A 24,762-nucleotide genomic window follows, 5' to 3' on the forward strand; every position below is an offset into this window, starting at 1 on the left:
TACAGGAAAGATACCATTCCTTCTAAGGCAATACAGAAACACCCCATAAAACGGTCAGACTGAATTAGTATTTGACACATTCTTAGTCTAACTTCAATGTTCAGAGCAAATGATGTTCAATACTTGCTTCTATTGCCACCAAAACATCAAAGTTTGGCTTTGATATTGGTAGGAATACAATAAAGAACTGGGTTTTTTTCAGACAATATTTATAATTATGTTGTTCCCCTCTCACCCCAAATTAAGTAGCTGTAGCATAGCAGTGTAGTTTTGACTGCTAAAACATTCCTTTCTCTGCTGGCTGATTCTTTCTTCCTGTTCTTTTTTGGCTGGATGCTTATTTTATTGTCTTTCTCAAAGCTTTTTTTTATACCACAAGGCTTGATGTCCCTTCCCACATTAAAAATAAATTCTCACTCCTGGGTTAAATAAAGTGCTTGAGCACCACTGCAAGAAGAACATGCACACCACCACAATCATAGGTACCCAGGTATGTCAGCATATTGTTCTTAAACAGACCATAATTTATTTCCTGAAGTTATTCAAGTGTCTTGTTTCACATTCTCAGAGTACTTATAAAGGTATTATAATGTGACATGCATTAATATGAATGATATACTAAAATTAAATTAAAACATTAATAAAAGATTGCTTTCTAAATCACGGCTTGTTTGTGGAAAAAAAACCCCAAAACTGCTATGTCACAATGCACTCCAGAACATTTTATCTGTGAGAGGTATGAGCAAAATAAACCATAGAAAGGTTTCCAGATAAATTATTAAATCAGTCACTAATTGTTACTGTTGGTCACATTTGACTGCTTGAATTAAAACCCAGAAAAAAAACCTCTTGGGCATGGTCATGTGCAGGGCTGAGGGTTGGGGTTTCACTAAGAAAGCATGTCCATATATTTTGGTGTAATTAATTCAGTTTTGTCTTTAAAAAAGACAGTTCAACCTACAGTCTGATGTTCAAAGCAAGAGGTGCAGTAAATAAGGATTTATTTCCTTTCCCATTCTGAGAAGAAAGTAGTTGGAGAAAGAAGCAAGAGAAAAACTGGTGCAGAACTGGGAAAATCCAAGTTCAATTCCTGCCTGAGGGGTTTGAAAACATGTTTTTATCACTCAGACAAGTTCCCTCTTCCCTAGAGCAGGAAATGCTTTCCACTGACATCAGCCTTTACTCCTGCTCCTGGAGGTATTGCAAGAAGTAGCAAGGCTGTCACTGAGATGGACTGAAAATTATTGGGACTTGTGCCTGAGGTTTATTAGATAATTCACTACAGTTTCTCCTCACATGTTACAAAAACTAAATTACAACTTTACCTTTCACAGTCTGATCTACATTCTACTCTAATCAGTTCCTAATGCACTGGTTCAGAATCAAAAAGGGGCATGAAATCAATTGGATCTTGAAGATAAATGTGCACAGTCCCTGCAAAGGCCCAGGCTGGGGACCTGACACCTTTAAATGTAACTAGAAAAGCAAGAAAAGGCTAAGAAGGGAAATGAAGATTTAAACCAGTAATGGCTTGGATTCCATTAAAAAGTTTTATTTAATACATAAAAGGATGTCACTGGCAGTTGATGAAAACACAACCATTAGAAACAGAGTCCTATGAAACAAGAATACATTCAAATTCAGGCACTGCAAAAGGTTGTCAGCAATCATATTATAGAAGCAAACCAGAGAAAATTAGGGAGCTTGATGCATCAGGAATGAATAGGAAAAACAATCTTGAGCTTGTTTTTAGGCCACAAATTGGAACTTCTCCCTCAAAACAGAAATAAAAAGAACCTGTTTACACATGCTTAGAGTCATCAGCTGCACACTGGTATTTGTGACATAACTCAATCTCTAATTAATAAACAACTAATAAAGCTTGCATCTTTTTAAAATGTCCTCTATTCTGTTTCAATTAACTGTATTTTCACTCTGTGTGAATCCAGCTCAAAAAATCCCCTTTGCATATAGTCAAAACTATTGTTATGGAAAGCAGGTGTAAGTGATTTTAATTTTTGAGAAGTAAGAAGGAATTTTAGGGTTTTTTTTTAATTAACTGTTGGAAACTAGGTAACTGCAAGAGATGGATAAATTACTGCAAATATTTTCACTCAAAGTTTTCTTTTTCTTCAGTCATTTCAAACAATACATCTCATTGTCTTTCCATCACGGAATAAAAATGAAGGAACAGCTCCCTGAATTGCTTTAACACAGCCACTTCAAGCACTGAAATCATACTTTGTCTCATTCAAAGAGATGAAAACCACTACAAACCAGGCACAAATAATTTAAAAGCTGCTTCCAAAGGGACTGGCCTCTTCCAGGATGGGAAGGAAAGAGCTCATCCCTTCCTCATTCCAATCTAAATCCAGAGAGCATTCGGATATATCTCCAGCCCAGTAAACTCTGGGGATGGGGAGGTTTTTTTTTGGTGGAGGGTATTATTTCACCTTCTGTGTGTTCTGCATTCATATGCAGAACAATTCAATATTCATCAAATATTTCTGACTGAAATGGCAGGTAAGGTCACTCTTTTCTGGGCTTAAACGATGGCTAAGGGACTGTTTTTCTCCTACAAAGGGCTTCAGTAGTAAGGACAAAACCATCAGAGGCAATCCAACATTTCAGGAAGATTTGCTCCTGTATATTCAAACCAGGAGTATATCCAATGTTTGGACTTTATTCCAAGCAAACACTGACAACGAGCAAGTTCCAAGATGAAACCATGGAAGCTACAAACGGGTAAAAAACCACTGTGGCTTTCACTCCACTATTGCTGAAGCAATTCCCATTCTCTGGCACAGGAATAAGGCATATTCCAAAGGTGGAGCCAGGCAGGAGTGCCCAGCAAAGGGCTCCATCCCCACCACGTGTTCTCCCTTTCACCAGCCATAAAAGCAGGGATTTTCAAAATGAGCTGTGCCAGCAGATTTCTAATTCCAAACTCCTTCCCCTTTTTTGAGTTCCCCCACCATTTTAACTTCCAACTCAAATGACAGTCCTTCTGAGATTATGAAAATTAGGGGGTTTTTGCCTTGATAGTAAGTAAACCTATCATATCTCATTATTTTACCCATCACAAAACCAGTACTTGAGCGAGAAACATCCTTGTGAGTTAACAGGTAGCAGCTTTTTAATCACAAGATTGTGAATTGTTATTCCCCTGCTTGTGGATTTGAGTCTTATATTGGGGGCTTTCTTGTGTGTAACTATCTTCAATGGGGAAAATTGTCCTCCCACTCCAAGTCAGAAGTCAAATTCCCATAGATTTCTCTGCCTAGTCAATCATCCCTCACCAGAAGACTGGTTTTGCTAAGAGGATCTTCACCTGGGGCATCATGGCTTGACCTCAGGAAGGTATCTGTGTATAACCTGAGTTCATAATTTTCCTAAAAAAATCCTAATCTAGGTTTTAGTACCTAAAGTCTGAGGTACAAAAAAGTGTGCACAATGCAACACAATCTTAGACTTCATTAGGATGGATGTTAAAGACCACTGATTGTTTCTTATTGTATTAATTTCTTTAGTTCAGGATTGTGATTATTAACGTTATTTTAACAGCACTTTGATGCCAAAAATAAGCCAGAAGGAAAAAAAAATAGGCAATGCATACTTTAAAGAGGTGCTTTTATATCATAAATATGGCTGCATGTCTCATTTGTTGTCAGAATATTTTAAAAATAAATAACTGTAAACATGAAAGGATGCAATACTGAAATAAGCTACGGATCCATAACTTCTCTCCAAGTCACAGCAGAAAGTCAGATGATAAATGCAGTTAACATTCATGTCAACTGTTTCCGTGCTGCCTTTTGTTAGTTTTTGCACACTAAGCCATATCTCTTTGGTTGGGCAGACAAGAAAAATGATTATGTGTGGCTACACAACACTTCAGGTGATTCAGAAAACAAAACAGCTTGTCACAATTGAAGAACAGATCTGTTCCAGTCACAGTCAGGCCTTAGATCATAATATATGGCTAGAGTTATATTTTAAAGCAAGATTAAGCTCAAATGGTTCAGCTCATAATTCACCTGCAGGAAAGCCCTGAGTTCACGTTCAGCTGCTTTCCAGGAGGAGGGATGAAAGCACCCACGTGATTCCTGTGCATCACCTGGAGCACAGGGAGAATACTGGGATAAACTGGGCACTGAGGCAAAGCCACAGGATTTTCCAGACGTACCTGCCAGCTGGATGATGCCATGCCTTGCAACATCATAATAGGGGTGATTGATGTTCAGCTCAGGATCCTCGGGTGGTGGAGGTGTAAATGTCTCTTCCTGCCCTGCCTGGGTGTCGTCTGCTTCATCCTTCTGCAGCTCTGCAGGAGCAACAGCAACACGTGAGCAGGGACAAGCTCTTGCCTCCAATGCATTATTGAAGGGTGGAATTTTAGCTCAGTTTGATAAAAACCTGGGCCTTTATTGCTACTTGTCACAGCTACAAATCAGTCGGTGACCCTGCTCATCACGACTGTTGGTGTTGTCTCATCAGTTTTTTAACAATCCCTTAATCTCCAGCTTCTTGCCTTTTATTCCAAGGCTGCCCAAACAGAAAAGTCAAAGTTTCACTTCACTACCACATGCACTGACAGCTACCCCACATTAACACCTCGTGTGAATCCTCTCCGAGAGCAAACTCATTATTTGCATAAAGGAAGCAAGTTGTAAACAAATCTCTGTCTCACCTCCCCCAAAATCCAGTTTCCTTGAAATCCTTTAACCTTCTGAACCTGGAATACGAAAAGCAGCCTAAACTCCCAACTAGAGGCCAAGCAAAGGTGTAAATTTCTGCTCAAAATCCCAACAAAATGGCCATCCTTCCCCCAAATTTCAGTGGATTCTGGACTAAATCCTAGAATTAAAATTTACTCTGTACTGAAATGAGCAACACAATGGTAATCAATCTTGTTCCTGGATTTTTGATTTTGTTTTGCTTTTTTTATTCCTCCCCCAAACCTTTTCCAAACTGTTGTAAGGTTCAGAAAAAGCTGGTGTTACATCCATATCCAAATGCTCAGATTCTGGGATAATTACCATCACTTCTGTGCTTCTCAAATGAGTATTTCCTAGAACCTGAGGGGAACAACACCAAATGGACACACAAATACACAAGTGTGTATTAGGCACATGTAAAGAGAAAAACTAATGTTCTGATAAGGTGCAGCAGCCCTTGTACACCATCCATCTCTTTTTATCACTCAGGTTTTAATGAGGTAGAATTAAGAGGTTTATCTCTGAGTTTGGACACACTGGAGATGCAGCTGGACATGGTGCTGGGCCTGTTTTTGCAGACTGTGCTGTTGCTAAGAAAGGTTGGACCACATGACCCTTTAGGTCCCCTTCCAGACTCATATTCCATGATTCTGTGATCTCAAACATGATTATTGCCACTTTAAAAAGTACTTCTAGAGCATTTTGTCTCCTCATCATCTGCATGTTTCATGTGCCTTGACCACCAGTCAAGGCCCAGCGGGGCAGAGAAAATGAATTAAATATTGATTTCAGCCAGATTTATGTGCCAGTAGCTAACAAGTGTTAGAGAAAAACTCGCACTAAGTATTTTGGAATGCTTTCCACTCACAGTTTCTCAGTATCTTTCTATCCTGCAAGCAGCCACACGGAAGCTTTATTGTCTCATTTTCATTTTTAACGGGATTTGTACCAAAAAAAAGGCATTTCACAAGGATGAAAAACACCACTCGTGGCTGTGCTTCTCAAAACCATAGAGGAGCAGGAACATGTGTACTACTTTTACATTTCTTTATGTCTGAATTCATAAAAGCCTTCTCAAAAAGCAGTTGCATAGGAAAAAAAACTTACTTGCCTTTAGAAATACAACATTAGAGTCCTCTTCGTAAACATTAAAAGAGTTTAAATTCTTATTGTCTCCAAAATGTGTATTTTTCCACCTTTAAAATTGTATCATACATAAAAAGCTACACTAACCTTACCTGGAAAAGTATTCTTTCACTTTAAAGACTTTTTGTCCCAAGAGCTGGGAATAATAATAGTATGAACATAATGCAGCAGATAAATAATTTTTTTAAAAAAAATTAAAACTCAGAACAAGGAAAACACTATTTTGTTGTTTTTGTTTTTTTTTTTTCCTCCATGTCTGAGCACTGTAACCCCCTAAAAGAAGAAAAAGTTTCAAAGGGGAGAGAGAAAAAAGGAACAGTAAATGCCAGTCTGTGGGGATGTGGAGAGGGAGCTGTGAACCATTTACCATAACCCACTGAAAACTTAACAGGTGCTCTTAAAATGAAGTGTATATTCAGGTTAAACACAGCAGAAACAGCCAATCTGGCTCTGGGATGGGCCAAAGAACCAGAGAAGCAAAATAAATGCACAAACCCTTTTGTACAGCACTTATTCCCAGGGACTAAAGGAGTCCCAGCACTAACCACAGCTGCTGAACAGCTGGAGGGCCCTGACTCAGCTCTTTGTATATTTTATTGTATATTATTGTATATTTTATTGTATATTGTATATTATATATATATATATATACAGAGATAGCTCTTTGTATATTTTGTTTGGGTTTTTTTCTGTTTGTTTGGTTGGGTTTTGTTTCGATTTTTTTTTTGTTTGGTTCGGTTTTTTTCTTAATGTGACAACAAAGGGCACTGCAGCTCAAGAGAGTTTTCATAATAAACACAAATAAAATTAATTATTTTACAAACTGAGGGAGACCTCAGCTCCGTTTTTTCTCCTGCAAGTGACAGAGGAGTTTATTGTCCTGCTCCACAAACTGCAGCAGAGGATCATCTGTTATTGCTCTGTAACCCAGCCTGGGAGACAAGGCGAGGGGCTGATCCAGAGCTGGCCTTGAGAAGCACAGCTGCTTTCCATGGGTTTGCAATCAGCCCCCAGGAGTGCAAAGGCCACCCAGCCCCTCCTGAAAGCCATGGAGTGGTGAAATCTGAGGCGAGGGACAGAGAAAGGCAGGCTGAGGTGGGGGGGTAGGAAAAATCCTGGCTTTCAATTTATGAAACAGCAAAAAAAATACCTGCAGGACAAGGAAAATCACAGCAAGAAATTCTTTATGGCAGCGCTGGGGGTGCAATCCCAGGTCACGTGGCCTGGAAAAAGCACACCCCCTTTGAAAAAACGGGCCCTTTTTGTACCCTCTTGGTTAGATGAGCTGTTAAATATTCGACAGGTGACAGGTATTTTACCTCAAAAGGTAATTTTTTGAACTCGGGAGGGGGTGTTGCCCTCCCTCCTGATTGATTGATGACATGTACCTGTACAGGGGGTCTCTGCACACAAACCAGCCAGGTTTCCATCTTTATATTTTTCCCTATCCCACCCACGTTTTCCCTGGCATCAGGGCCAGGTGGGCCTTTCACCTTCCAGGCTCCACAAGGTGCCTAAAAAACCTCGGAATTAAACGAAAGAAAATTCCACCACCCTCTTTAGTTTTCCACTAAATTCATTTTGCTTATGATAAAACCAGATTATTTATTTCTCATAGGGGGGATCTGGAAGACCCTTGCTCTGGGCTCCAGCCTGGCATCTTCAGAAACTCCAGGGGAAAAAAAAAGGAAAAAGTGGTGCTGGTGCTTCAAACTGCTGCTGCCCTGGTGCTGTGGTGGTGCTGCTCCTCTGGAGGGACACCTTTGGAAGCACCAGGCAGTGCAGCAGTTTCTGGGCTCATCCAACACTTGTCTGCTGGGAGAAATGACTCCCCTTTGTGCCACAACTGTGGTGATGGTGATATTCCAACAGCCTGGAATTGCACCAGCCATCAGTCACAAAAGCTGCATGTATTAAACCAACCTTCAGCCCTAATGGTTTAACAGGGCACACGCCAGTACAGAGGCTGTAACTCAGCTTGGATTGCTCCAACAAGGATTAAAAACCGTTGGAGAAGCCTCTTGCTTCCTGAAGATGCTCCATTAAATCACCTGTAACTCCACACAGACGCCGTTTGAGGTGTAATAAAAAATATTTACCTATTTCAGCCAGCTTCTCATAGTCAATCTCAGACATGTTTCCCCTCAGGAACAAGCCTGTGCAGACCCTGCAGGATGAAATGGTCCTTGGGTCAGCCCTACGAAAAGAAACAAAAGGAGCTGCTGTGATATTGTGGCGTATTTTATCCACCATGCAAACATAAAATGAAAACAAATAAACAGCCCAGAAATCCTACTGCTGCAGGGGAAAAGCCTTGTCAGCACTTGGCCACCATTTTCTTATTAAATATTATAAAAGTATTTTAAAACAACAATCCAAAGAAAGAAAAGCTATGAATTAATAATTAGACTTTGAACAAACTGACCTGTTTTTCTTTCTGGGGGGTTGTTACTCAAAATACTTATATATTACACATTTTTAATGACAAGCATCAGAATTTCAGACTAATTCGCTTCTGGAAACAACTTAAAACTTCTTTTTTTTTCTTAGTGCAGATGATCTATACACTCCATACCCTCTCACCAAGTCACTTATTCTATAGCAATTCTCAGTTTCATTACAGGAAACATTCCATACCTCACATTTCACATGAAAGAGCTTCATGAAAATTTCAAGTGAGCATTAACATATAAAAAACCTGAAAAAGCAGCAGTTCCTGCATAATCACTGCTTTTTGTGAAACGCTCTGCGGAGTGCTCTGCAAACAGAATATTAAGGAACACACCCGAAGTGAGCATCAGGAGAGAAAAACATGATTTAGAAGGTCTGTTTTCCCAAGCAGCTGCTCCAAAAACCCAAATGAGTGCTTCCTTTAAATTAAAACCCCAGACTCGAGAGTGGAAGTGAGAAAGAAATTGAGTTTTTATAACTCTCCTTTGAATTCAGTTTAACCCCCTTGGTTTAAACCAGTTTGGTATCCTCTGAACATTTAAAAAAAAAAAAAAAAAGGCAAATTCATGGCTTGGTCCTTGAAAAAAGGCAAACACAAGCACGTTATTCTCCTCTGCCAAGAGGCTGGAGTTTGTATTGCTCCTTCAAATCACTGAAACTGCTATTTTGGACCTAAAAAAAGACCAGAGAGTTTGCCTGCTTGCTGCAGGTTCCACCACTTAGAAGGTTTTCTAACATTTAGCAATTATTTTGTAACAATCTTATTTGTTCCTTGTTGAAAACAATCATCTGCATTTACAAGAAACTCAAATTAAAAGTCCATACACAGGGAGAAGTCCCATGAAGCTCAAAATGGAAAATTCCTCAATTTCTCACTGAGCACCAACATTCTTAAGAGAAAATAAGAAAGCAATTCTGGGCCAGATGTATTTCAGTTCATGCTAATTTTACCACATGGTGTTCAGAACCATAAGTCCATTGTCGTTTTAAAGTTATTATTTGTATTATTATTATTGTTAAAATAATAATTAAAAATTAATTTTATTTAAAAATACTTAGCGGAACTTAACCACAAGAAGCTCTTTGTGACTTATTTTTCTGTTATGTTTTCCAATCCAATTTTCATTGACCACCACCTGCCAAACTTTCAGAACAAATAAAACCAATGTTCAATATATCTGAGCTTCACAAACTTCATCCCAGCCAAGTATTTTCCAAAGTTCTTGTAAGGAAACGGGGCTCTTCCTTCTAAAGTGTCTATTTACACCAGGCCTTTCCAGCCTATTGAATTTTAACCATAAATCATAAATCGAGTCATAAGCCATAAAAATTAGGCTGTATCTTTGACACTATAAAATACTTTTCACGTGATATGAGTAACGAAAGCCTAAAAGAATTGATGGAACGGGGGGAAAAAAAGAAAACATTTCCTTGAAGCCCTTTTTGAAGGAAAAAAGAAATACAATCCTTCTGTAACATAGCATGAAGCAAAAACCGGTTTATTCTTCATACTAATTCAGTACGAGTTAGAAGAAGTGGCTCCATCTAGGGAGGGCAGATTTAAATCTCTCCCAAAACCTGCTGGAAAGCAGCAAAGTTACTGTCCCACGGCACCGAAACACTCGCAAACATTTTCCACGCACGCAAAGTTCTTGGGAAGGCGGGAATAACTCCCATGGAACCGAGGAACAAGGGGAGCGGGGAAGGAGGAAACCCTCTGCCTGCTTTGCCAGCTCGCCGGTCCCTCGGGGCAGCAATGGGAAAAGTTTCCAGTCCCGAGGCAAATTTAGCGCAGCCCCCTCGCTGAGCGCGGCGTTCCCTGCTCCTGGGAGATAACAGAATCTCCTCAAGAGCCTCCCACGCCACCCATCGCTGTTCCTGGGCATCCTCAGAGTCCCCGCCCTCCCCACCTCGCCCCTCCAAAAAGGCAGCGACAGAAAAAGAAGCCCTGAAAAGAGCTGAGCTGCGGGCCTTTTATTAATCATAGACATCTGGAGGTGTTTTACAACGCACCCCGTCCCCATATTCCTCCAAATGCAAGGTTATTGCTCGCTGACATCCCTAAAGGAGTATTACCCTGGTGAAAAGGGGGTTATTTTAGCGAAAATGAAGGCAGTCACAGGCAGAACTGCCTGATAATGAACTCGAGAGGCCGAAAAAGGCGAGGGATTCCTCCAACATTTGTCAGGGCTCAGGCGCTTCTGATGCCTTTTCTTTTTGTTCACTCAGCTGTCAGATACGTTCTTCTTCAAATGTAAATAGTGTGGTTTCTCTTCGGTTTTTTCCCCCCCGATGTTCTTTGCCTTCCACTGATATCCTTTGTTACTCCTAAACGGCAGTGACACGGCTCGGGGTGGAACATCAGCCAGTGATTTCCATTTCGAGAGGATGAGAGTTCCCTGTGTCTGCTCAGGGGTATCAGATCCAGAACCAGGTAAAGGGGTGCCAGGAGATTATTTTATTATTTACAATACTGCAGGAAATTCGCTGTGGAATTGATAAACACAGCAATGCATGAGCTGAGTCCATAATGTACTCCTGAAACACGTGTTCAAACCATCCTCCTTTTCTTCTAAACAAGGTTCAAATCAATGTGAGTTAAGAGAATGCAATAAAATTCCATTTATCATCTTTAATAAGAATGCTTACTCTTAGGTAATAGGAGTATTTAAGTGTATCAAGAGTATTTACTTAATTAAGTAAATAAGAGTATTTTTCCTCAGTGTGTCTCCTGCACAATGTCTACCAAGTCCACATTCTTTATAAGCAGCTGATTTAAGGCATTTGACACAGTTTATTTTCATATTCTTTCCTGACCTGCCACTCTTTGTTGGCAATACATCGGTGAAAATCAGCCAGACCATGAATAGCAAATAGACACCAAGACTGACAGTGAGAGCTCTGGTTCTTAAGGTCTCTGCTGAAATAATTCAACAAACTGAAAAAAACCCCAAATGATCTGAAAGATGATGTCACACAGGTTGGTAAATTAAGATTTACAATTAGAGAATTTATATTTTGAAAAGTTCAGTGCAAGCTTACAAAAGGTTCTACAGCTGTGTATGGATATTTCAATCAAATTTAAAAGCATACTATTATCCTTAAATGGAACTATATAAATTGATTTCCTTATCACTTACCACAGAAAAATGCCATGTTAATATTTAAAGTAAAATATTAGAAATATTCCTGCAACAGTTCAGTGTTTACTGTGTGCATGAGTTTTAATATGGTTTAAGTTGACACCTCTGTTCTTTCAGAATCAACAAAATCAGCAAAAAGTTCATAATGGTTAAAACTGCCAGTTCTCCATACAAAATAACACTGTGATGTAGCATCACCACTCTGTCCCAGAAATAATGTAAAAACTTACCTGGTTTTAAGGCTAAGATGAAAAATATTATGTTAAAATGGAAAAGGAAAAATAAAAATTAAATAAATATGGCCTTAAAAAGAATCCAAAGACTTTATCCTTTTTATATCACATCAGTTTGGGGGCTTTTGAGCTTCTTTTCATATAATGATCAGAACCTCCAAAAATTGCAGACCCTCCAGGAACAAAGGGAATGAAAAGTCCTTTACTGCAGGGAAAGTTTTCTTTAGTCACTGCATTGCTTAGTGCTACTCTGATATTTGTTGGACCAGAATTCTGTCCAAAACTTGCAGGCAGATATTGTTGTACAACTTCCCAAATTATTAAGAATTCATCCCACTGTATTTTTCTGCTTAAACTGTTAATGATGAAACCTGTCTGAAGGAGTAAATGTATTTGTTGTACCCGTAATTGTACTGACAGGTAGAATTGCAATTCCAAGCAATGGTTTTTATTTGTGATAGTTTGGTGAAGCTTGATGGCTCAGGAACCTGGTACTCAGACGATTTTCATCACAGAGTTACCAGTGTGAATTCAGTGTGAGTACCAAGCAAACTTTATTTTCACCCCATGGGTGTATAGCAGTAAAGGTAGGAGAGTCTGGGAACTTAGCAGAAAGAGTAAGCATTCTTATTAAAGATGATAAACGGAATTTTGATGCATTCTCTTAAACCAACATTGGTTTGAACCTTGTTTAGAACAAAAATTTAGTAATGCAGGAGGGAGGGAGGGAGGAGGTGGCTACATATTATATTGCACCTGTTCTGAACACAACTCAGACTTCAGTCTCTGATGCCACCAACCAGGTAATTTTTAGCCAGCACTGTTCACTTAAAACAAATATCCACTGTGAATCCTCAGCAGGGAGGATGATAAAAGTGTAGCACACTCCTGGAACCAGAAGTTTAGTTTTTGTTGGACAGAACTATTTTTGCTCTCACAGAGGCCTTTGAGGGAGAACAGTTGGACTCAATGGGCTGTTTTACACGTACACACACTTGTATATAAAAAATTCAGCATATAAACACCTAAAATATGAGAGATGCTGGAGTGAGGAAGAGCTCCAAAAGCACAGTGATGCTGCTGAGAGCAGCAAACTCACACCCCTCTGTGGCAGTGGCTGGGCTGCAGTTTGGGATGTCCTTCCCAGGCTGTCCTGGCCAGGAACAACCCCAGGGGATGCACCAACCTAATTCTGGCCACTCCCCTAACAAAACATTTTCCTACAGTCATGCACTACATCCAATCTCAAAGAAAATTGCAATATTCTTTGTGGCCACTGTTGCAGGACAGGAGCAGGTAAGAAAACCTTACACCTTTAAGTTCTCTTAGGCTGCCCATCACCAGTTTTCCTCTGCTGGAAAACCAGCATTGTCATTTCACTGACCACCAAATATGTAGGCATGGTCTCTTCTCCCTACCCTGTCATACCTTCTCTGCTGGAATGAGTAAAAAAAAAGAAAAATCTATTTATGGGAAGAGTTAAGCATGTCAGAGTGAAATAAAAAGTGTTTCCCTACTGCACATAAATATCTGCACGTGTCAGCCATTCCCAGTTCTGAAAGCACCAAAGTAGAGGGGCTATTTCTACCCATTACTAGCAAAGAGGTTTTGGAAATACCCTTTTGTCGTCTGAAACAGTGCAGCTATTTTCTTATCACATCCTCTCGTTCATCTGGCACATGGGCAAAAAAAAAAAGTGCCTAATGTATAACCAATTGACAAAAAGCTATTTATGCTTGTGTGTCATTAGGACAAAATTATCTGAACATGGATAAGTGGCTGCAATACAAGACACTACACTATTTTTTTTTTGATTCAGCATAAATGTTTATTGACTAAACAATGTAATCATAGTAAACATTAATGATCAGTCATCTATGGAACTTGCTCTCTAAATTAATATATTGTAATACACACTAATGTGGCAGAATTATGTTGGCCTGAACTCGTGTTTAACCAGCACTTCCATCTCCAGGGATTACACACTTTCAATTGCAGACAAGTATATTTTTAGGACTGTGTTTTTTAATTAAATTCCTCTGACAAGTTACTGGACAAAGGGTTTTGTGTACTGTGATAAAAAGGGTTCTTTAATTGCATAATTATGCACTGGGGATTCCTCTGGCTGGAATAAATCAGGGCTTTTAAAATAAATTAATATTCTTCTTATATTTATGCAACACAGGCCAACGTTTCCAGTTCTGGTCTAAATGTGGCCCTTGTAAAAGGTGTCTCTCCATCTTCCCTGCGGGTTCCCTTCAGGCACTGGAAGGGGCAGGCAGGTCACCCCAAAGCTTCTCTCCTCCAGGCTGAACAATCCCAATGCTCTCAGCCTGTAATGGCCCATGTTTGCTGTGCCCACGCCTTTTAGAGGTGTAATTCTCCTGCCTTGTGTGGCACACAGACAACTAGCTCCAAAAAGACTGAAATCAGCATGAGAGGAGCCTTGTTACTTTTAAGTTCCCTGTCCCAGATCAGAAAAACTGAGGTCACACGAAAGAAAGAAGTGACACAGCATAAACAAAGTCCACCAATTCAAATTTGTTCACACAATTTTGGCAGGTTCACTCTTTTATCAGCAAGACAAATGTGGCATCAAGTGTGTCCTGTCTTCCCAAAGCTGACATAAATGGGGATTTATGCTTGCTTTGCTGCCTCAGTGTCCTTTGGCTAAATTGACAGAAATGGGATTGTGCATCGCTGCATGATCTGGATCAAATTCTTATTGCTTGCATGTACAATAATATAATAATAGATAATAAAAATTGGGGGAAATTATTGTGGAACCACTGCTTCATTATAAAGGCTTCTACCCTGAAAACCTCACCACCTTATGCAGAGGTGTTTGTCTCTATTTACACACATTACAGAGCAGTTCTCAGGTAAAAGACTGTGGCAAAAAAGATTAAGCAATAGCAGTAGCAGAATAGCTGAAATGATGACTCATTATTAACTGGATTCTGCTATCAGACCTTTTCCATACTTCAACAAAAGTCAGCTTCAAAAGAACCCTACTGTCATGTAAAATTACTTGTTGTTGTTGTTGCACCTTTCTGCCTTTAACTGCACCCCCAAACAGGACAGAATCAGAAGTTCTATCAGGTGGAAAACAATAAATCCTATTTCCCAGGCATGGGAATGCAGGAATGATGCACCTTGGCCCATCAGAGGCACTCGGCAACACTGGTATCCAGCTGTTTTCCAGCTTGCAAAGACACATATGTTCATTTTTACACAAATCTAAAGATACAGGTGTACAGACACACTCCCTTAAACCTGTGCTAACACCTAATAAGGCCATGTGGCTTATTCATCATTCTTCTCTGGCAGAGCATCAAAAAATGGAAAACCCAGACATTTGATGTTACTGACATTTTGAAGCAGCCTTTGGTGTTGCTGTAGTCCACAGTGTTCTTACTATTGCAACAGAAGCAACACAAAGGTCTGAATTCAAGCAAGTCATCTTAAGGGTTTTTATTAAATCAAAGAATGTAGCTGGGTTTAAAAAAAAAACAACAAACAAAACCAAACCCTAGGTTTTTCAGGCACTCAAGCCCTTCAGGTGACCTGAAAGAAAAGCTTGTGTACCCAGCAACTTATCATATTATGCACCTTCCAACAATATTCCCTTCGATATATTTAATAAATATTTAATAAGCAATATACAAACATAAGAGTGCAGAGTTTGAGAAAAAAAGCCAAGAGATAAGGACACCACAAGCCACCTGTGGAAAACTGCAAGGCCCTGTAGCAAAGAGGAACACACAAATCAGTCATTAATGCAATGATCAGTAATAAATAAGGTCGTCAGGTGAGGCTCTTCTCTTCTAGCTGCCGAAATTCCAAATTTCACTTTTTCAATATCCCCCTAGTTTTCCTGGAACAACATTTACACCCTTCCCAGGGATGTGGACACACAGAAATCCTACGTCACACGGTTGCTTTTACCAATGTAGTCGGCAGGAAAAACATCATTTCTTCAGAGTGCTTAGTGTATGTGCAGCCTTTGCCTCTGCTGCTGGCCACAATCAATAAATGCCACAGGAAACAGCCAGAATGAGGACTACTAAGCCAGCTTTATATTTATTTTTTTTTAAGAGGCTGCTTAGATGCCAAACTGTGGAAAGAATTCAAGGCCAGGATGAAAAAGCCTTGCAGCCCCTCAGAGAGTCGATTAAATTATACAGCACCCACACACACACAAAAAAAAACCCCCAAAACAACAAAAACCAAACCAAACCAAACAAACCCCCCCCAGTCTTGCACACTGCACACCAGGTTAATATTCAGAACACTGACACACTTCAGCACAAACTTTGAGAACTCTGTCAGTGCAACAACGCACTTGACAGTGTGTTCTGCCTCTTTCAAAACATGGATTTTAGCCTTTTCTTCACTTTTACTTACATATTAAGAACACCTCCCTGAAAGCCACCTGCCATGCCTCAGTTTAAAAGGGATACACAGCCCTATTAGGGCATTTCATTTTAAAATGGCCAGTAATTTATCCCAAGGGCAAATAAATATCATTTGGCTCCAGAGCCACTTCCTCTGTGCTGGGAAAGAAAGAAAGAGAGAGAGAGAAAGGACACAAAAAAGCCCCTGAAAGGTGAATTTATAATAATGTCATTTATAATAACTGGACCCTACCAGGTTTACAGCTGGAACACGAAGCTATTTTAACCACTCAAAGGCATCTAATGATTAAAATGACATTTCCATCCCAAAGCTGTAGCTACTGTGGGCACAGTTAAGAGCAAAGGTAACTACAAGAAATTAAGGGTAAGGTTTTCCCAGTGAAATAGAGAATGAAATAAAATATTAGATATTTAGCTATGAAGGTGTGACTTTGCAAAATGTAAAACTGCTTAAAAGTCTCTGACCGAACTGTGGGCAATTGAGATAAAATGCTTAGAGAATAGGCAAAAGCTTTTTAGCACGTAGAGAAGGGTGGGGAACCTGTAACTGTTTGAAGTGATAAAATTTTACATAACTACTCTATAATGGTAAGAATAGAAGGTAAAACTAAGTGTTTATTTAGATAAAACAAACTGCAAAGGAGTGTATGCGTATTAACCTGTAACTGTTTGAAGTGATAAAACTTTACGTAACTACTCTGTAATGGTAAGAATAGAAGGTAAAAACTAAGTGTCTATTTAGATAAGAAGGACTGCAAAAGAGTGTGTGTAAAGATAATTTTGAGCTTGCTACTTTCAAACTGTATAAAAGGCTATGTTACTTCTTGGCTCGGCGGAGTGCACTGGGGAGAACACCTGCCCCTTTGCATTCCCCGGCCGTAATAAAAGTGCTTTTCAGATTGGCAGAAGTTTCTTTGAATCAATATGGCACCCCAGATGGGACCGATTTCTGCTCGCCGGTGAGGACCCTCCGGAACCGGGGACCCTCTGCGCGCTCCGGGACGTTACTCCGGTGAGGCTCCCCGGGCTCCGCTGGATCACCACGGGAGTAGAGGAAGACCCTGTGCACAGGTATACAAATTTTAAAGCACTCTTTTATTTTTACCCTAGGGTTTTGGAAGGAAACCGTAAGTCGTACGCTGGTTTTTTAGGGCTCTGGGCTTGCTAGCAGCCAACGAGAGCAACACCCTTTTAATAGTAGGTTCGAGTCCTACCGGGAGGATGCATATGGCTTTGATTGTGAGTTAGAGTCTCACCAAAGCTATACCAAAAGAGGAAATTTTGGGCAGAGGGCTGCATCCTTCTGAATATGGGTTACAGTCCCATTAAAGGGTGGCATAGGTTTTGATCGTGACAAGATGTTTTTTGATTTACCATTGTGGCTAGATTTGGGACTTGGTTTTGGAATTGCGATTATTATAAGTTTGGTAATATATTATATCTGGGTTTGTTTTAAACCCTCTGTCTGTGTTCCATGTGTTTGCTAAAATGTGTTGTTTGCTTTTGTCTGTGAGTATTGTCTCTTGTCATGAAATTACTGTTGTATGTTAAGTAAGCAAAATATATTTGTTTTTCATATATGTTACTGGTTATCTCCTAATCACGGCAAAAAAAAAAAGACTACCTTCATGTGTTTACAGGAGATAGTGGTTTTGTGGTTTTGTGGTTTTATGGTTTTAAGTAGAACCCTAACACTCACTGTTTGCAGGAAGTAAGCCAGGAAGTTTTGCTGGCCACAAAACTCCAGGGCTGACAACCTCTGAGGGTGCAAACCCATATCTTTGCTCAATTTGTGGAGTTGTTCACCTCATACTTGTGATTTGTGTTGAATGTTGGCAATTTTAGCATATTGGGGGCAAGAGTGGCATTGGGAGATCTTGGTGTTGGAATGATTGGGTTTAGATATGGTTTTTGTGCGGTATCTAGGAGAGAGTGACAAGGTCTACAGGAGGAGTGAGGCCAAGGAGGAATAAAAGGTGGTTCTTTTCTCATTGATGATTGAATTGTGAGATTGTTGCCTTGTGTCAGTGGGAGTGGAGCGTGGCTGTTTTACAGGCGCCTAGAAAGGGGTTTCTTGATGCCAGACTGAGGATTGCTGCCGGACAAGGGATACTTGGGTGAGCTAACAGGGCTGACTCAGAACTTTCCTGCCTCGGGGCTGGTGCTGTGTGTGTATGGTGTGTTGAAAGAGTATAACTAAAGTTTGTAAATAACCACAAGTTTGCGCCTTTGTTATTGTGCAAAGGGCAAGACTAGAAGCAGGCCAAAGCAAAAGCTAAAAATGGGGAACCAGCAAGGGAAACAAGAGATTGATAAAAGCCCATTAGGATGTGTCTTAACACACTGGAAAGAAATTGGGGAATCTCAGGGTGGGAATACTAACAAGAAAACTTTAATCAAATATTGTTCAGAATGGTGGCCCCTCTATAAACTAGAGGAAGGAGCAAAGTGGCCAAAGCACGGAACATTAGACTATAATACTTTACTGCAATTAATGTTGTTTTTGCGGAGGCATGGAAGGTGGAATGAGGTCCTTTATGCTGACATGTTCTTTTGCTTGAGGGAACACCCAGAATGGCAGAGAGAGTGTGGCATTAATTTAGCCCCACGAGACCCGTTTGTTTTAACACTAGAAAAAGAGAATTTAAAACAAGGTATAGGAGAACTCAAAAGGTGTTGTTCAGCCTGTTCAATAGGACAGAGATGTTTGAAATATACCAGCAGGGAATTGGAAAGTGGAATTGAGGATTATGTAAGTCCCTTTGGAGAAAGGGCAAATGAAATAGCCGAAGGAGGGGCTTCTGCTCCCCCCTCAGGACCAAACAGTGAATCGTCCGCATCTTCAAGACAACAGGGGAGGGGTAGGGACAAAGAAAGGGGAAGAAGGGAAACTTCCCACTCCCCATCATCCTTATCTCCCCTGAGCAGGCGGACACGCAGTAAAATGAGAGCAAAATCTGTCTCCCCACACACAGAGGCCAGACGGACTATACAAGCCCCTTTAAGGGAGGCTGCAGGACCGCGGGGGCCTATAAAACTTAAAGTTAATTTCTCTATGGGAGACTTAGAAAATTGGAAGAATATTGCTCGTAAATATAGAAACGACCCAGTTGGGGTAGCAAAGAAATTTAAAGCATATGTTAAAGCTCTCGATCCAGATTGGGAAGACGTCGATTTGATGTTGGATGCTTTGACAGAAACTGAAAAGGAGTTAGTTTTAAAAGCAGCAAGGACCTATGCACAAACCAAGTTAGCAGCCGGAGATGATTTGAATTTCTATTTCCCACGAGATAAACCGGGTTGGGACTATAATGACCCTGACCATTATCAAATTCTCCAGAGATACCGGGGTTGGGTGGCTTACGGAATAGAAAATGCAGTTCCCAAAGCAGTAAACTGGGGCTCTCTTTATGCAGTAAAACAAAACACTGGAGAAACCCCTACTGAATTTATAGATCGATTAAAGGAAGCAATGCGAACTTACACCACCTTAGACCCATCAGAGGACCAGGGCCAACAACAGCTAATTTCACTGTTTTTGGGTCAATCTTCAGATGACATCAGACGCAAACTACAAAAGTTAAAAGCCGAAGATCAGAGAAATATCGAAAAACTAATTGAAGAGGCGTGGCGGGTATACAGGAACCGGGAAGGGGTAGAAAGACAGAAATTAGGTAAAGCTATCACAAAGGCAACCATCGCCGCCCTGGGTAAAAGAGAACATCGCTCTAAGGGACCTGGATGGCACCCTGGAAATGGCAACCAGCAGAAATTGAGACCAAACCAATGTGCAATTTGTAAAGAAGAAGGACATTGGAAAAGGGAATGCCCTCAAAGGGAGAAAAAACCTATTTTTATGGCAGAATTGGACCAGGATTAAAGGGGACCGAGGGGTTTTGCCCCCAGGGATCCCTTGGTTATAATGGAACTGGGGAAAAATAAACATAAACTAGAATTTTTAGTGGACACTGGAGCAACATTTTCTGTGTTAAATCAGGAATTAAACCTCATGGATGATGTATCTTTGAATGTGATAGGAGCCACTGGTCAAGTTGAAAAAGTATCTTTTATGAAACCACTAAGTTTTAAATTAGGTAAGACTTTAGGTATACATAAATTCCTATATATGCCTCATGCACCTAAATCACTTTTGGGAAGGGATCTATTAGAAAAACTAAATGCAGAAATTAGGTTCAACAATGGAGATATGCAACTTAAAGTAAAAGAAAATGAATTAATTGAAATTTTAAGTCTTGCTCTAATCCAGCCACAGATATCGGGAGAAGTACCACCAGCAATCTATGACCAAATCTACCCGGGGGTCTGGGCTGATGGGACCCCAGGAAGGGCCAGACACGCTCAACCTGTAACAGTAAGATTAAAACCTGGGACACGGCCGGTAAGAATTAAACAATATCCTCTCAAACTAGAAGATAGAAAAGGGATTAAAGAAATAATTGACCATTTTATTAAATTTGGTTTACTAATTGAATGTAAATCAGAATTTAATACACCTATTTTGCCAATACGAAAAGCAGATGGCAAAAGCTATCGGCTGGTTCAGGACCTCAGAGCTATTAATAAAATTGTTGAAGAGCTCCACCCAGTGGTAGCTAACCCATATACACTTTTAACTAAACTAAAAAATGAATATATCTGGTTTTCTGTTTTAGATTTAAAAGATGCCTTTTTCTGCTTGCCTTTGGACCCTGAGAGTCAAAAATTTTTTGCCTTTGAATGGGAAAATCCGGAAACAGGAAGACGATCACAGCTTACATGGACTGTTCTTCCACAAGGATTTAAAAACAGTCCAACCCTTTTTGGAGACCAGCTTGCCAAAGATCTTGAAGAATGGACTGCACCTTCAGACAACGGAGTCCTCCTGCATTATGTGGATGATATATTGATTGCAACCAGCACACAGGAAGAATGTGAAAACTGGACTGTGAGCTTATTGAACTTTCTAGGGCTGAAAGGATATAAAGTATCTAAAAACAAAGCCCAGATCGTCAAGAAAGAAGTTACTTATCTAGGATATGAAATCTCAGGAGGACAACGTCGACTAGGGCCAGAAAGGAAAGAAGCCATCTGTAAAATACCTTTGCCACAAACTTCGAAAGAACTTCGCACATTTTTGGGAATGACTGGCTGGTGTAGGCTTTGGATTTACAAATATGGACTAATAGTCAAACCTCTATACCAGATTCTACAAGATGGAAATCAACAATTAACATGGACTGAAGAGGCTACACAAGCCTTCCATCAGCTTAAGAAGGAACTAATGCAGGCACCTGCACTAGGCCTCCCAGATGTAACTAAACCTTTTTTGCTCTTTTCGCATGAAAGACAGGGAATTGCACTGGGAGTCCTGGCCCAGCAGGTCGGACAATATCGCCGAGCAGTGGCATACTTCTCTAAACAGTTAGATGAAGTGAGTAAAGGATGGCCAGGATGCCTGAGGGCCGTAGCTGCAGTAGTACTGAACATACAAGAAGCCCGAAAGTTCACAATGGGACAGAAAATGACTGTTCTAGTGTCACACGTGGTTTCAACAGTACTCGAACAGAAAGGCGGTCACTGGCTCTCGCCCTCCAGGTTTCTCAAATACCAGGCCACTCTAGTGGAACAAGATGATGTTGAAATCGTCACCACTAATATCGTAAATCCAGCAACATTTTTATCAAGTTCTACAACCACAGGGGAATCGGTGTATCATGATTGTATTGAAACTATTGAAGCAACATATTCCTGCCGACCAGACTTGAAAGATACACCACTGCCCGAGGCAGAAATGTGGTTCACCGATGGAAGCAGCTATATGAAAAATGGAATCCGTAAAGCTGGTTATGCCATAACAACCACAGATCACGTCATTGAAGCACAAGCACTCCCTGCTGGCACCTCTGCACAAAAAGCAGAAATAATAGCCCTTACCAGAGCATTGCAACTAGGAGAAGGAAAAGACATTAATATTTGGACAGACTCAAAGTATGCCTTCGGGGTAGTTCATGCTCATGGAGCAGTGTGGAAAGAAAGAGGGTTACTCACATCACAAGGAAAACAGATAAAGCACGCAGAAGAAATCTTAAAATTACTTGAAGCTGTCCAGTTACCGAAAAAGCTTGCTATTATGCATTGTAGAGGACATCAAAAAGGGAATACAGACCAAGAAAAAGGCAATCGATTGGCAGATCGAGAGGCGAAAAAGGCAGCAGAAAACGGCCAGGTAGAACTTGCCTCCCTAATCCCTGATGGCAAAATTATAGAGGTAAGCCCTAATGTATCATATTCAAAGGAGGACTTAAAATTAATAAAAGATCAGCAAGCTCAACGCAAAGGTAACATGTACTACTTAGAGACAGGACAAATAGTGGTACCTGAAAAGGTACTGTGGAAAGTTGTACAGGCAGAACATAACAAAACTCATTGGGGGGCAGATGCATTACACAAATATCTAAGAAAACAAATTATAGGACGAAATTTATACACTACAATAATCCAGGTTACTAAACAATGCAAAACCTGCCTTCAAAATAATCCTCACACAACCAATAAAATCGAGATAGGGACAATTGGCAAAGGTAATCTCCCAGGACAACACTGGCAGATAGATTTCTCTGAGTTGCCTAGGAAAGGAGGCTACAGATACCTGTTGGTTTTAACAGATACTTTCTCAAATTGGCCAGAGGCTTTCCCGACTCGAAGCAATAAGGCTCGAGAAGTTGTCAAGGTACTACTTAATGAAATTATCCCCAGGTTTGGAGTACCTGACATCATCTCCTCGGACAGAGGACCACATTTTGTAGCTAAAATAATACAAAGAATTAGCAGCATCCTGCAAATCAATTGGCAATTACACACTCCATATCGACCACAAGCAAGTGGTCAGGTGGAGAAAATGAATCATTTGATAAAACAACAATTGGCAAAAATCTGTCAAGAAGTAAACCTACATTGGTATCAAGCATTACCTCTGGCCTTATTGCGAATAAGGGTCAAACCTAAAACTAAAGTAGGGCTGAGCCCTTTTGAAATGTTATATGGAAGACCCTATGGGAATTATTATCAAGGAGAAGATCTCATACAAGTTGGAGAAGGATATATACGAGAATACTTGATCTCATTAAGTAAGCAATTGTCAGAAATCAACAAACAGGTAATGAGTACTCGCTCAAGAGGAATAGACCAGCCTTTACATAACATTTCCCCTGGGGAATGGGTATATGTTAAAACTTTTTCAGGCCAGCCATTAGAGGAGAAATGGAAAGGACCATACCAGGTGCTTCTGACAACCTACACAGCAATCAAAATTAAAGAACAGCCCACCTGGATTCATTATTCACGAGTGAAGAAAGCACCTCGAGGAACATGGACGTCAGAACTTATAGGACCAACCACCCTCAGGTTTACTCGACACTAGCCGCTGGAACTCTGATAAGTATACTAACTCTGGCTCAGGCCATTACCTTAGACTGGCCATGGTCTAGGGCTCACATTGGATATACTGGTATGTCCGGACAAGACATTTCCAATTTAAACCTGGCCACTGTGGTCATGCACAAAAATAGACCATGCTCTGATTGGGAAAAAAGAAATGGGTTTAGTACCCTAACGGGAGTAAGTGGGAAAATACAGATAGGATGTAGAGGAATTAACATACCTGACAATGAGAAACAAATATCCCAAACACAAATCACTGTAAGAGAACCTATAAAAGGAAACCTGGTTGGTAAGTCCATCTGTATGTCCGATCAATGTTGGCACAACTTTACCATAGATACACCAGTTTCTGTAATATGTCTTTGGGCTACTCTGAAAGGAGACAAAGCACTATCAAGAAAATTTATAATAGACACCACAACAACAACATCACAGACTTCTGCTCCTTTACCAGACACGCCCTCAGTATGTACAAAAAGAGATCACAATTTTTCCCTTGTAGGACCTTATGTAATTAGACAATCTAATGAGCAGAAGTTACTCTTAGACCCTACATATTCTCTGAAAAAGGTCCAAGTAAAAATACAGACAAACATATCCTCTATAAAAGAGGATTGCCAACCCTTCATTCTCCAAAGTCTTAAGGGATGGAATGCTTGGTTAAAAACTAGATCTCATCGCGAAAGAGCCCAGAGAGATCTAATGGGGTGGTTTGGATCAGGATTAGGAGTATTAAATTCAATAGATCAAGAAATGTTAATTAATAAACTCAGCACTGTAACCTCTGATTTGGGAAAACTGGAAGTACCACTCAGATCATCATTAATGACTATAGCTGAAACAGAATCTCTTACTACAGATTTGATGATCTTGTTAACTGAACACACATCTAAAGACTTTCAGGTTGTGACTAATGTCTTTGAAAAATTACAAAAAGATGTCTCAGTAGCAATACAGTGTATCCAAACTCAGCAATGGATACAATCTGTATCAGCAGGAATTATAAGAGAAGGAACCTCAGGAATTTTACCTCAAGAGATAAGAGAGATCATATCCAGACAAGACACCACAAGTAAATTTGAAAAAGAACATCAAGCATGGTGGCAGTTAGTGAACTTCACATATAACACAGAGCAGGAACAAATAGAGGCATATGTTCTTACCATCCGTGAGGCAAAAGAACAGACCATATTTCCTGTCTTAGCATTAGGAG

The 24,762-nt window shown here is 40.2% G+C and overlaps 2 protein-coding genes across 2 annotated transcripts in view; one reads left to right on the plus strand and one right to left on the minus strand.

The window, feature by feature from the left end:
- Nucleotides 1-24,762, minus strand: part of ARHGAP8 (Rho GTPase activating protein 8) — a 70,177-nt gene that overhangs the window by 35,553 nt on the left and 9,862 nt on the right. The window contains exons 2-3 of the mRNA XM_064654066.1: nt 7,964-8,061; nt 4,187-4,324 (exon numbers count right to left, since the gene is read on the minus strand). Of these exons, the coding sequence (XP_064510136.1) occupies nt 4,187-4,324; nt 7,964-8,000 (175 nt within the window). The 5' untranslated portion in view covers nt 8,001-8,061. The remainder of the gene's footprint in view (nt 1-4,186; nt 4,325-7,963; nt 8,062-24,762) is intronic.
- Nucleotides 16,695-23,529, plus strand: LOC135415099 (uncharacterized). The gene is made up of 3 exons (XM_064656655.1): nt 16,695-16,710; nt 17,074-17,180; nt 20,377-23,529. Exons 1-3 carry the CDS (start codon nt 16,695-16,697, stop codon nt 23,527-23,529), a joined length of 3,276 nt encoding a protein of 1,091 aa, XP_064512725.1.

Source organism: Pseudopipra pipra, chromosome 5 (assembly GCF_036250125.1).
Source record: "Pseudopipra pipra isolate bDixPip1 chromosome 5, bDixPip1.hap1, whole genome shotgun sequence".
Lineage (NCBI taxonomy): Eukaryota > Metazoa > Chordata > Aves > Passeriformes > Pipridae > Pseudopipra > Pseudopipra pipra.

Bases quoted from the DNA above. Each gene is read 5' to 3' on its own strand.
- LOC135415099 (XM_064656655.1), top strand. The intron at 17,181-20,376 runs GTATACAAATTT...GCTCTAATCCAG, and splicing joins GAGGAAGACCCTGTGCACAG to CCACAGATATCGGGAGAAGT.